Here is a 12,411-nt window from a genome sequence, read left to right as displayed (position 1 = left end):
TTATACTATCTGATGATTTGGCCCCTTATTTTGAGTGTTGAAAAATAAAATAATGAATAAGGAAAAGCCATGCAATGTCTTTCTTCAGTGAGGAGCCTTGTAAACTAGAAGAGGACTATAGGGAATAAAGTAAAGAAAATGGAGAGGAGGGAATTAGATGAAATAAAGAGTAATTAATATTTTAAAAAATCATAAGATTAAAAAAAAAAAGAAATCTGTTTAGAGGCGCCTTTGTTCATAGTAAATGTCTCTGAACTTTGTCAATAAACAGATAAATGTTTCTGTAGTTTTAACTTTGAATATTCAATTTCTAATTCCCTTCTAACAGTAAACAACCCTTCTAACAGTAAACAGTTAATATAAGCATAGAAGAAAAGTACATCAAGATATTTTATTATTATTTTAGAATGAATTCTCTGAGGTGCTGAGCATATGCTGCTCTCAATGAAGTAAATACTATTTACATATATTTAGATTATGCTAATAAATAGACTTTTGTAGAAATTGCTTTGTTGAATAGAGTTGGTTTGGACCACAGTGACTGCATGTGGATGAAGATTGTGATTTATTCTAATTCCAGAACTGCTTTATTTTTTAGTATTCATATCTGACACATGTACGCTAGACTGTTACAGCAATACAGATCTATATGTTCATTTCTTACCCCAGAATAAATATCCTCTTATGTCTTTACTGCCGCTCTGGAGCTGATCACCTCATTTACTTACTTTATATTTAAGTTATGAGCTTGGATTTTTTACCTCTTGTTTATGTTAGCAGCTTTGTTATGGTGTTTCCTAAAGGACTACATTGAAGAGAATCTAAAAGATGCATCTAAGGAATGCCTCTATTTTCTTTTTTTTTTTTTTTTTTTTCCCCTTCTCAGTTTTGTTGTACAGACATAGTCATCTATATTATGAGAAAATGCATCCAAAGAGTTCTAAAATTCTAAGCCAGATAGAAATGCAGTATCATACAGTGTAACAGCCGTGTACCTTTGAACACAGTCCAAAAATACAGAATCAATAGCCACAGTGCAATTTAAACTTATATTTTAGCCAGGCCCAGTTTCCAATTATTTTCAAGAGCCCATTAATCTTAACATAATGGGCTTAGCTGTGATGATAAAAGAAGGAATGTTATAAGATTTTGAAGATACAAAGCAATTCATTTAAGGTTATGATTTTATCTGGGAGTTCTGGCTTAGTGAACTAAGTGAGGATTTTGGGGGAATAAAGGAGATGGAGGCACTTGTTACCTTTGTCTGAGGCAGCACAAGTTGGGGTTTGAGGGTGTGACACTACAATAAACCCCATAACACCTGATCTCGGATGTTTGATGCATGAGAATATGAACAGATGAAAAAATTCAGAATAATTGTGTCTACGTTTTCTCTTCATTGATGATGGAAATAGGTAGCTCTCATCAAGAAAAGATTGAGACTTGCTTTTTATCAGAGAATAACCGTGCTTCCAGCAATTACATCATATAAGCTACCAGATAGCTTGTTCATCAATTCTGCCTATGGCTCCTATATCTGAGAACACAAAGTAGCTTAAATGATATGCTTTTATTTCATTTAAGACAGAATTTCCCTCAACTACCCTGTGCTGTAAGAACAGGTTGATGTGCAGATGGTCAGTGAGCTTTCCAGTTGCTACTTACAAACCCTATAGACCGATAGAAAGCCAGGTAACTTCATCTGCTATTAAGAGAAGATAAGCTCATCTCTCACTGAATTTGGAGTAAGAGTCTGTGGATACATATTTACTTAAACCACTGATGTAGTATTTCATTTCTGTGCACAGTAAGCTTTTCTGTTTTGTTATTCTTTTATTAATATTTTTGTCTTTGCGTTCAAGAAGGCAGTCATAGTGAATCTCAGCACTCAAAGTTTTAAGAGTATATATATACTCTTAAAATATATAAAGTGACTCTCTCTATATATATATATATATATAAAAATTAATAAATATAAAGATGGTTTGGAGACTGGTAGTCACTTTATTCCTCCTGAATCAGGTAAGACTTTGGCTTTCATGTAAGAGAAAGTTTGCTGAAGAGAGAGTTGCAAATTGACAGAACTGTCAGGTTTATTTCCTTTGAGCCTCTCAGGAGCAGAAAATCTTCACTTTGGTTACTTGGTGAACAACAGAATAGGTTTTACTGTTGAGTAGTAGCAGAAGAAAGATACATGAGGTGAAACCACAGAAACTGACAAAACCTGGCTTTCAAATGTTTCAGGGTTGGGCTTCTTGCCCTGACAGGGCAATGTTATAGGTAGAAAACATCTAAGATAAGGCACACCATTTTTCGAAACAGTGTATTTTGTAAACCAATACGTAGCTGTACTTAAAGATTAATTGATGTCAGAAATAGATGTTTTATGGCTTATCTGTTAGTGATTAGATTTACTTGCAGCTGAGGGTTAAGAGTAGCTACTCCTGAATAACTGCTGATAGTGAGTGCTCAGAGTAACACACCACATAGAGAAGGTGTAGCCCTGTGTCTGAACTCACATCGTTGTACAGCTGGTGTTTGGGTGATAGCAACACACGACAAATAGATCCACCCACAAAAGGAAAGTGAGAGAGGGAGTTTTATATAATATTTTAATAATATTTAATAATTATTAAAATTATTGTTTTTATAATATTTTTATTTTAATTATTTTAATAATATTTAATAATTATTAAATTGCTTAAGAATATTATTTTTTTTGTTTTTTGTTTCATGTTAGGCTTTTTATTCCTTTCTTTTTCCCTTTCCCTTTTCCTCCTTTCTTTATTTCTTCCTTTTATATGTTCTTTTTTTTTTTTTTCCCTAGCTTTTTCACTTTTAACCATTCTTTCATCCACAAGAAGCTAAAATGGCACAAAAATGAGTTAAAAATATGAATAGTATTATTTACTTGCAGCAGTAGTTTCCTATAGACTGTTAAAGCTGATTAATTTTATTCTCAGTATTTTGCTTGGAGCTTATTTAACATGGAACGTAAGATACTTATTGTGTGTATACACATACATAATCATATAAATATACATTTGTGGGATGAAAACAAAGTTATATGAGATTAAACCAATGGGAAAAGATTTGTTCAGGAGGGACTGGTGGAAAGGAGTTCTGTTTTCAGACCCGAAATGGAAATAAAGGAAATGACTTCAGAGAGAATAAAGAAATAAGCCCGGGAACCATGAAATAGGTCATACAAAAGGGTTGAGGTAACAAAAAGAAAAACAGAAAAATAGGAATATGAAATCAAGGAATTTCAGTTGTGGGGAATGACTGATGTAAAGTCAGGACAGTAAAGCTGTCTGGACTTAGCAGTAATCTCCACTCTCCTATTGCTCCCAGTAGAATGTGCAAGGAGAGAAAAGCACTCTTATGTAATCTTTTAAGATGCCACTGTGAAAGGATGGCTTCCAGGACAGAAGAGCTGAGGATAGATGGGGAAAATGCGGTATCTTGATTTACATTGTGTGTTAGACTGTAGGTCATGTTATTTTCTGTGAAAGAAGTGAAAGAGCAAAATACAGGGAGAACTTTCAGCTGCACTTTTTCAGATAAATACATATGAGAAACCTCTGCATGTGTGTTTGAATTTTTGCAGATTCACTGATATACGAGTAGGTGAAATAAAACTAAGTAAGTGTACCCTGTTAAAAAGGTATTGCAGCCATATGAAGTTTTTAATTATCCTTTATTTGAGACAAATTCTTTTGAGCTCTACTATTTGTGGCTAATACAGGAATCGCCAACTTGTGCTGTCTAAGGCTGTGTCCCTCACTGCACTGTCCAAGAAAGAGACTTCTGATGATGTGGTAATATAGAAAAATAATCATCCTGATACGTAGTCAATTTACTACCCTTAAAGGACGAAGGCGTTACTGTGTTATGCTGGTTAATCAAAATGAGTGCTGATAAAATTCCTCATATATTCATTATATATGATGTATTTTATAGAAATACCATCTTAAGGCTTTCAGAAAGTTCAACCAGTGAAGATTTCCTAATTATCCTCTGCAGCTCAAAGATGAAGAGAATTAAAAAAGTCATAAATAGATTTATATAATTGCTTTAAACCCAGCTAACAATACCTTTTCCAAATATAACAATAACAAAGATTACCCTTTGATTCTCAGTAAAGACTGCAAAGACCAAAAACCCAGAGAACTTGCTTAAATGCTGTCTTTGGAGGTTTCCAAGCCTCAGGCAGACTCTGCAGCAGCGGGGTAGATCTAATGTTGGCAATCAATTAATTTCACGTGGGAATTTGTGCAAGAGATCTCCAGAGGTCTCCTTTAAGTGAAATGTGAGTGGTGCCGTGATTCAGCTAAGTGAAAGATCCCATAGGATCTTACTTAGATCTTTGAGTTCACATGGTTTTTGCCTTGATAATTGTTGCTGGATTCTGGAGTTGTAGAAACCCTGAACACTGGGCATCTGGAGAATCATAGATAAGATCCACATGCAAAGTGGCATGGAAGACTTTGGAGAAACTATTTTTCTTTTTTTTCCTTAGTACTATTACTGCTATTTCTTCAAAGCATCTGAGTAAAGTTGGCCTGGTGGTGGGCAGAGTGTATGGAGAGGAAAAATGTAATGTAAGGAAAAGCAGATGAATAAAGCTTAAAACATGTATGAAATAATAATAATAATAATAATAATAATAATAATAATAATAATAATAATAATAATAAAAAGAACCATTTACTGAAATTCCACATTAGATGAGGTTTTTTTGCAGCTAAAAGTATTTCTGATGTCAGAATGTTAAACCACTTAATTCCACGAGAGCAAAGTATTGAAAATTAAATATTGAGACTTGAAAAACATATTATCATAGAAAGGTATTTTAGATTTGAACCTCAACATAAAATTCATCATTTACTATATTTATTTTTAAAATAGTAGCCACTCAGAAACCCAAAGCCTATCTGCTATTGAAGCATCTGTAGTTTCAGTCCTGCTAGTTTCCCTATTCTGTGCCACATTAAATGATTGAGGTATAAGCTGGAAAGATGGAACTTTCCATATTGCACTTCCATATTCGTATCTTTATGAGATACAAACTGCACCAGCCTTGCAATAATTAGCAAGGCGTGGAAACCGCTCTTACATGCCATGGACTACGCCTGTAAAAACTGATGTACGAGAAGACTTCTGTGCTATTTCAAATTCACAAAGAGCTTGATTATCCTTGGGGTCCCTTTCAATGTAAGTCGTTCTATGATTCTCTGATTGGAGTCAGATGGATGTTAGATTTGATTGGAATAAGGAAGATTTTTATTTTTTTACAATAAGGTTGTAAGTGAGGAGGATAAAAGCATAGATAGGATAGATAAAAAGAGTGAGTTTTTTACAGTAAGGTTGTAACCTGACACAGGTTGCCCAGAGAGTAGATGGTGGTTGCCTCATCCCTGGAGACACCTGGGGGATGGCTGAATGGGCCTCTAAACAGATGGATCTGTAAGTCTTTCTGTTCATTGCAAGGGAGTTGGACTAGATGACCTTTCCCTTCCTTCCAACTTAAAAGATTCTAGGATTCTACATAATAGGTTTTATTATTCTTTGAATGTGGCGGTTAATGAGCAAAAAAGATTTTGCAATCAATCCATCAAGTTGATCTACTACAGCAACAGGACATCTTTGGGTCAGGTGTGTGTCTGTGTTGCGATCTTAATCTTTTATGCTATATGTCAGCTTGGTGTTTTGGAATGCTCTTTTCAAGTTGTTTCAGTTTCTTAAGATACATCCATTTTTACCTTCTGTAGGTATATCAATAAAACATGGAATGGTTCAATGCAGTTGGTACACCTCCCTGTCTTTCACTGCCTTACTGTTCTCAAACTTCATAGTTGGTATCAACTGGTACCTTAATAGTTTCTACTTAATCCTCACAATCTGTTCATCTTCTTAAGCAAGAAAGAAAATATTTCAGTGTTTTTTCCAAGAGATCTTTGATGTCAAAATGAATATGGAACCATTTTTTCCCCTTGATTGCTAGTTGCAAGTTATCAAACCAATCACCTCCTCTGGGTTTACAGAGCTTTCTTATGCAGTTGAGCTTCACTTATATTTAGAAAGATTTTTAAGTCTTCATTTGCTGTCTCTTTGCACTTACATGTATTCATTTAATTAATCTCAGTGATATTCCTTTGTATAAAATCTTCACTTGGAAGATTTTTCTCCTTCTTTGAAATTAAGTACATTTTTAAAATATTTTCATTTAAGTATATTAACACTCTGCTTTTGTTCGCTGTTTAGACAAGTTATCTGTTCTAACATCTGCTCACAAATCAGTCTTTTTTCCTCTTTAATTATCATCTTATCAACTACAGATATTATACTAAACTGATCAAAACAAGGTTTCAGATTTGAGAAGTGCTAGGCCAAAATACCATTTGGGTATGATCTGCTACGTACTGTTGTTTATACCATATTTTAATGACAAAATCTACCACATTTCTTGTTTTCTTCCTTGAAAATATCCTCAGCCATCCTCAGTTTCCCAGAAGCAAGTTGTGCTACATCCATATGTTTCTATTCCAATTTAAAATATGTATATATTTCTTTTTAGGATTTCTTAGAACTGCTGCTACAAATGTAATTTTTTAAGAATATAATCTCTGAACATCCTTCTTTTAATCAGAATGGCAATGCTTGATTAGAGGCTTCTGAAGGTCTGCTGGTCACAAGAGTTCCAAATTTATTCCTACTTTATTTGGCAAAAACAACTGTGGTGCAATGATCAGGTCATAGGGTACCTGACTTGTGAATTAATGTGGTATATTTTACCATAAAAGCCTTTAAAAGTTCAATATTTCTTTTCTTTCTGGGGGACTAATAGAATTACATACTAGAAATTGGAAAGCAGGACCTATAGTGAAAAGCCTTTTAACAGTAGGTCATGATGCTTAGAATGGTATATCATAATCTACTCCTTTATAAGAGGATGTGTTTTTCATCTTCCCTATCTTCACATATACAAGTGGCTTGAAATTAAGATTATGTTACAAGAAATTGGTTAGGCATATGTTTAATTTAATTCTGAACTGAAATTCACAGCACTATCATCACTTTGCATTAAACAACTGCAGCCTAGCTTTGCATTGTGTTCCTGAGGTTATATATCATCTCTAACAATCACAATAAATCTTCATTTAGTTGGCTGGACTAGTTAATGTGTTGAGTTTTGAAATCCACTGCTTTAAAATAGCAGCTGCAAATACTACAGTTCTAGACTGTGATAAAAGCTTTGAAGATTGAGAAGAAAAGTACCTGATCTCTGTTGTTGGATGAAGTGACTAGTATGAGACAGTAGTCAGGCACTTGTGGGTTTTTTTTGTTGCTTTTTTTTTTTTGGTAGCAGGAAAATAGATAAAAACAGAGAGCATGCAAACAGAGCAGGGAGTACACATTAATCATGACTAAGATTAAAACAATAATCATGATTAGGTTCCAATTTACATGATCCTTGTAACAAGAAAATACCTAGGGGAAAATGTCAGCCTTAACTGTGTGCTTTTAATACATTTTTTTAAGAGACATTTAAGGAGCATTCTTTTTTTCATCTTCCAAAAAGCGGGTTCCTTTACTAGTGCTTTTTACTGGTACTGAATAGTCTCTCATTCTCTGAGCAGGTTTATTTAATGGAGTTATTTTAACAGTATATGCTATTTTTTTTCTTCCATTTCAGTACACGGCTAGATTATATATAAGCAATTATATTTCCTCTCAAACTTGCTTGTCCAGAATTTGAATGATAAATATTCCATTTGCAATAAATTAGAATGAATATCCCTTTTTAAGCCCTTCAGTTTCAGATCTGGGTTTGTTGTTTGAAAAAAAAATGTGCTGCAGCCTATAATGTTTTCATTGTCTAAAACTATGAAGTCTTTAAAAGCAACAACACTTTGCAATTCTGGAAATTGGAATTTCCAGAATTCTGGAACTTAAAGTGTGCTCTGTAAATAAATATATGCCCAGACTTTTTATACTTCCCTCACTTGTTCTCTCAGCACAGTTTGTCCGTTCAGTGTGAGAAGAAAATAATTCTTTCCCATCCTCCTTCAAATACTGCTGAAGGTGGCCTCCCCTGGATTCTGTTCAATGATGAGTCCAGTGAGCTGCAGTGTTGACTTTTATCTGTCAAATTAAGCACTGATGGACATGAGTGTAATTTCTGTTGGAGTCATTGCCTCAGTGTTCCTGTTTTGAAGTGCTTTTCCAAACCATTCCTAAAATAATGGTACTCTAAAAAAGGTCAATAAAAACCATGCCCAATCTGATGTCATTCAGCCTTTAATGAGGTTAGAACTTTCTATCCTTTCTGATAGAAAGGATTCTGATTTCTTTTTCCCCCAAAAGTGACAAAATGTTTCTTCTTCCCAATGAGCAATTCCACTTAGGGTTGCATGCCTAACCTGTGCTATGGGAGCAAGTGAGAGGAACCACCAGACAGCAGGGTTACTCAGCGTGGAAGAGTCCCTGTTTCCTTGACCAAGCATAGCTCCTTCAGCACACGTTTTCCTCTCTCCTCACCTCTACGCTACGGCGCAGTATTTCTCTTGCTCTCTCTCTCACTCTCTCTTTTCTGTATCTCTCGGAAATCAGACTGGAGTTCAGAGCACTTTCACTACCTTTTATGAGGTAGAGTGCGATGGCATAGATGGGAGTAGGGCTAGTCAACTTTCTACCCACCCACCTACCTGTGCTGAGGGAGCTACGCTTGAGGCCGGAAGCAGTGACTCCTCAACGGTGAGTAACCTCCTCTCTCATCTCTGTCTTTAACTCTCTCTATAGGACTGTGGGTGGAGGGATGAGAAAATGTGTTTTGGTATTTGTTTGTTTGTTTTTTTTTTCTTCCCAATTTTTTTTTATTATTATTTTTTTATTATTATTATTATTATTTTTTAAATCTTTTTATTAACCACTGGATCACAGAATGAACTGCATGTATTGCTTTAGTCACCAGTGAAAATTCATTACCTGCCCATTCTGAATTCTTAAAGTCGTCTATAGAACAAAGATGATGTTTGTTTGCAGAGGTGATCCATTTACAGGTGGTTAAACCAATCCTTCTGACTTGTTTACTTTACACTGTGAAAAGGTATTCTCTGATCACCTTAAACTCAGTTGTTAATTTTCCATTAATTTAATTGTAGTAATGTTGAGCCAGCACTTTGTGATTAAAAATGGATGGTGGTATTTATATGCTAATCATCATTTACTATGGGTAACAATAATTTCTACAGGACAGGATTTTTATTTTCTGTATTTGCTATTACTGATTTTAATTTGCTTAATCCAGAATGTTTGTGAATCTGTCTATTGACAGCATGCCAATTACAGAAAATAATAGAAAAATAGAAAAAAAATAAAATTTGTAAGAAAATTGTAAGCAGAAAATCAAACCCCAAGAGATTAATCAGTTCTTAATGTTTGAATTTATGAATCCAAGTTTTTGATTTTTTTATGTGATGTGAACTTGAGATTGAAAGGATTGTTGCTGTCTGGATTTCTTGGTACTTTCACTACCTATACATTACTATTTTACTTTAAAGTCTTGTCTTATTATTCTTATAACCTGTTTTTCTTTGCCCCAAGTATTGCTGTTTCACTGTTTTAATATCCCTCAGCATTTTAAAAAAGTACGAGATGGACTACGAAGATCTTCCTTCCTTTCTTGTTCTGCCTCTTGGGTATCTACTCAAGCTGTCAAGATGTCAGACTAAAGGGCAGAAGAAGGGTCATACGAAGATACTGGTCCCTGGGGATACACAAATCTGACTGTGTTCCTTTAACGCTCTTTATCAGCTCCATGTGGGGCCATGTCATATCACAGTAAAAGGCACTAAAAGGCAGTAATGCATAGTCTATAAATCAGAGAGCGCAATCACAGCCTTTGCAGCAGAGGTGGTCGGTAGTCTGATTGATGAAATACTTCTATTTTCAGGTGACTAGGTGGCTTTGAGGAATTGGGAATAGGATGCAGAGCCTTCCATCTTCTGGTCACTGACATATATTGGGAATTGGTCACTAGTGATGGATGGGTATCCCCCCTGATGACTCAGTGATGCTCTTTGCATGAATGCACAGGAGATCTGAGTGAAATTCTAGAAGGACAAATATCTTGTTTAGCAAGCTGCCAGAATTTCACTAATAACTGTTTCTGTTTGAGAGAAAAATAAGGGTCATGGATAAATAATTGGCTCCTCAAGTTTTGAATAACATTTACAAATAGTTTTATTATTACTGCTTATTCCTTTTAGTAAAAGCAATGAAGTCTCCAAATCTTCCTATGCATAGCCAAAAACGTGTCTAGAAAATTTAGCTTTCCTGGCAAACTTTGATCTTTTGAGAAGAAAAGCAAAAACAGGTTAGTCAATTTGTAATGTTGTGCTGGGAAATCTTTGTAGGAATTTCAACAGCTGAAAACCTCAGCAGAGTTTGAGGTTTGGACTACTGAGAGGCAAATGCTTTGTGGGTAAACTTAATCAATATCCAAAGTATGTTTTCTGTTGATGAGTTTACAGATTATTATTATTATTATTATTATTATTATTATTATTATTATTATTATTATTATCATATAATTATTCTTGTCTAATGTAGGAGACTTTGAGTTTTGCAAAGAATTGGCAAAATGTGAAGACCAACTGAACAGTGCCCCTAATCTCACTGCAATTATATGAAAACATATTGGTAGCATACAGAGATAAATTCTTTTTAGAAGTGGTATAAGGATTTGGAATGGGAGATCAGAATTGGTATTATTCAGTAATTAAGGTGAATTAGAGATACTGTGGGGGATATTATGAAACAGAGATGTCAGTGGATTACTTTAAATCCAAAGAAAATTGCTCTCTGCATTTATCTTGTAAGATGAGCAAATCAGAAGTTGGCATATTTATATATACAGGGGAGTTTGCATAGGCAGTGATATGCAAAGTAAAGTACTGTAAAGTATTTTGATAATTAATCTAGAATCTTCCTCAACCAAATCTAATACTAAATTTTAGTCATGCAACCCCAGGCTGTGGATTTGCCTGAGTAACCTCACTGGGAGAATAAATAGCTTAATTTTACACTTACTGTGCTAATTCTCCTCTGAAATTAATTTTATTTTTTTTTTTAAGTATAAAAATTAAAATGTCTAAAGCGCACAGCTTCTTGTATTTTACAACACTGGCTTAAATGTGTATTCTGGCATTCATAATACTAAAAGAAACATTATATTACTTACATATACATAAATAAAAGTGAAATATAGTAATACAGTTTTCAGGTAATTTTGCTTATTGAAAACTCTTGAAAACAAATATCTTAGCAACTCATTTCAATATATGCTGATTTAAATTTGTTAAATACCTAAATACAATTTACATTCTCTGATTATAAAAATAAAGCATTCTTTAAAATTGCATTGGTTTAAGCTGCCATCCACAAGCTGTGTTAGTGACTCCAACCCAAGCCAGAAATTAGTAAATTTATACCTTTGCATTTAAGCAGGTCAGCATCGAATTTACAGCCTTGTTTCTCAGTCACACTGTTAGAGATGTTAACAGTACTTTAACAATGTAGATCATATACGAAGATCAAACGTTTTTTCAGTATGATTAAGATGGTTAGTTATAATTCCCACATTTTCTGTATTTTCCAGGCTGATTTCTCTCACAAGCTGAATTAAACCTTTGTGGGTTGGTTCTTACCTTCTTCTTTTTCTGTATAAGAAGTGAGGGAGAGCTGTGAAATGCACCATCTGTTTCCAAACGGTGTCAGCTGGCATATAGATGCTCATCACCCTGCCCTCTCTTATTTCAGTTTTAGGCAGGTGTAATGCCACTGACTCAACAGGAATTACTTTTGATTTAATCTTGTTTAAGCAAAAGAAGTGTGGATGATAGTGCACAAGCATTCTAGGGGACTCTTTATGTTGATTTAGACTGCAATCCTTTTAAACATTGACCTCAGCTCATCTGAATTGCCAACAAAATGCTCAGTAGTATTTGGACTGAGTATAGAGTTTCAGAGGAAAGTAGGGCTACCCTAACACCCCAGGCATTTATTCCTGGGGCAGTTCAAACTCAGCGTCATTAAATATTATTCTCTTTGATCAAAATCCTTTGAATTTGTATCCATCCTATCTGAGCACATCCAAGCAAGCACACTAATATACCCTTGATCTGTACAATAACGATGAGTTTTAGACTCCTTATGCCCCTCCAAGACTTGGGAAATTTCAAGATGAGGAGAAAGAGATCACTGTAAAGAAGCACATTTTCTTTTGTTAAAGTGGGAAAGTGACCTTGCAGTAACAAATGGAGACTACCCTACTCAAGTTAAAAAATAAAAAGAATAAAAAAGTAAGAATGAGTCAATAGTGTGAGGAAAAATGAGTATTTCATT

At 34.5% G+C, this 12,411-nt stretch overlaps 1 protein-coding gene across 6 annotated transcripts in view; it reads left to right on the top strand.

The window, feature by feature from the left end:
• The window catches only part of CTNNA2 (catenin alpha 2), a 425,826-nt gene that overhangs the window by 406,178 nt on the left and 7,237 nt on the right, over positions 1-12,411 (top strand). For 3 of the 6 annotated variants that reach the window (XM_015862647.3, XM_032444565.2, XM_032444564.2), the window contains one exon: positions 8,617-8,760. The exons of the other annotated variants lie outside the window; for them this stretch is intronic. In XM_015862647.3, coding sequence (XP_015718133.2) covers positions 8,617-8,760 — 144 coding nt within the window. The remainder of the gene's footprint in view (positions 1-8,616; positions 8,761-12,411) is intronic. 6 annotated transcript variants of the gene reach the window in all.

The sequence above is a fragment of the Coturnix japonica genome, chromosome 4 (assembly GCF_054131305.1).
Source record: "Coturnix japonica strain WE chromosome 4, WE-NBRP24, whole genome shotgun sequence".
In the NCBI taxonomy this organism is placed as follows: domain Eukaryota; kingdom Metazoa; phylum Chordata; class Aves; order Galliformes; family Phasianidae; genus Coturnix; species Coturnix japonica.
Note: the sequence above shows the minus strand (reverse complement) of the source record. Positions and strands in the feature narration are given on the sequence as shown.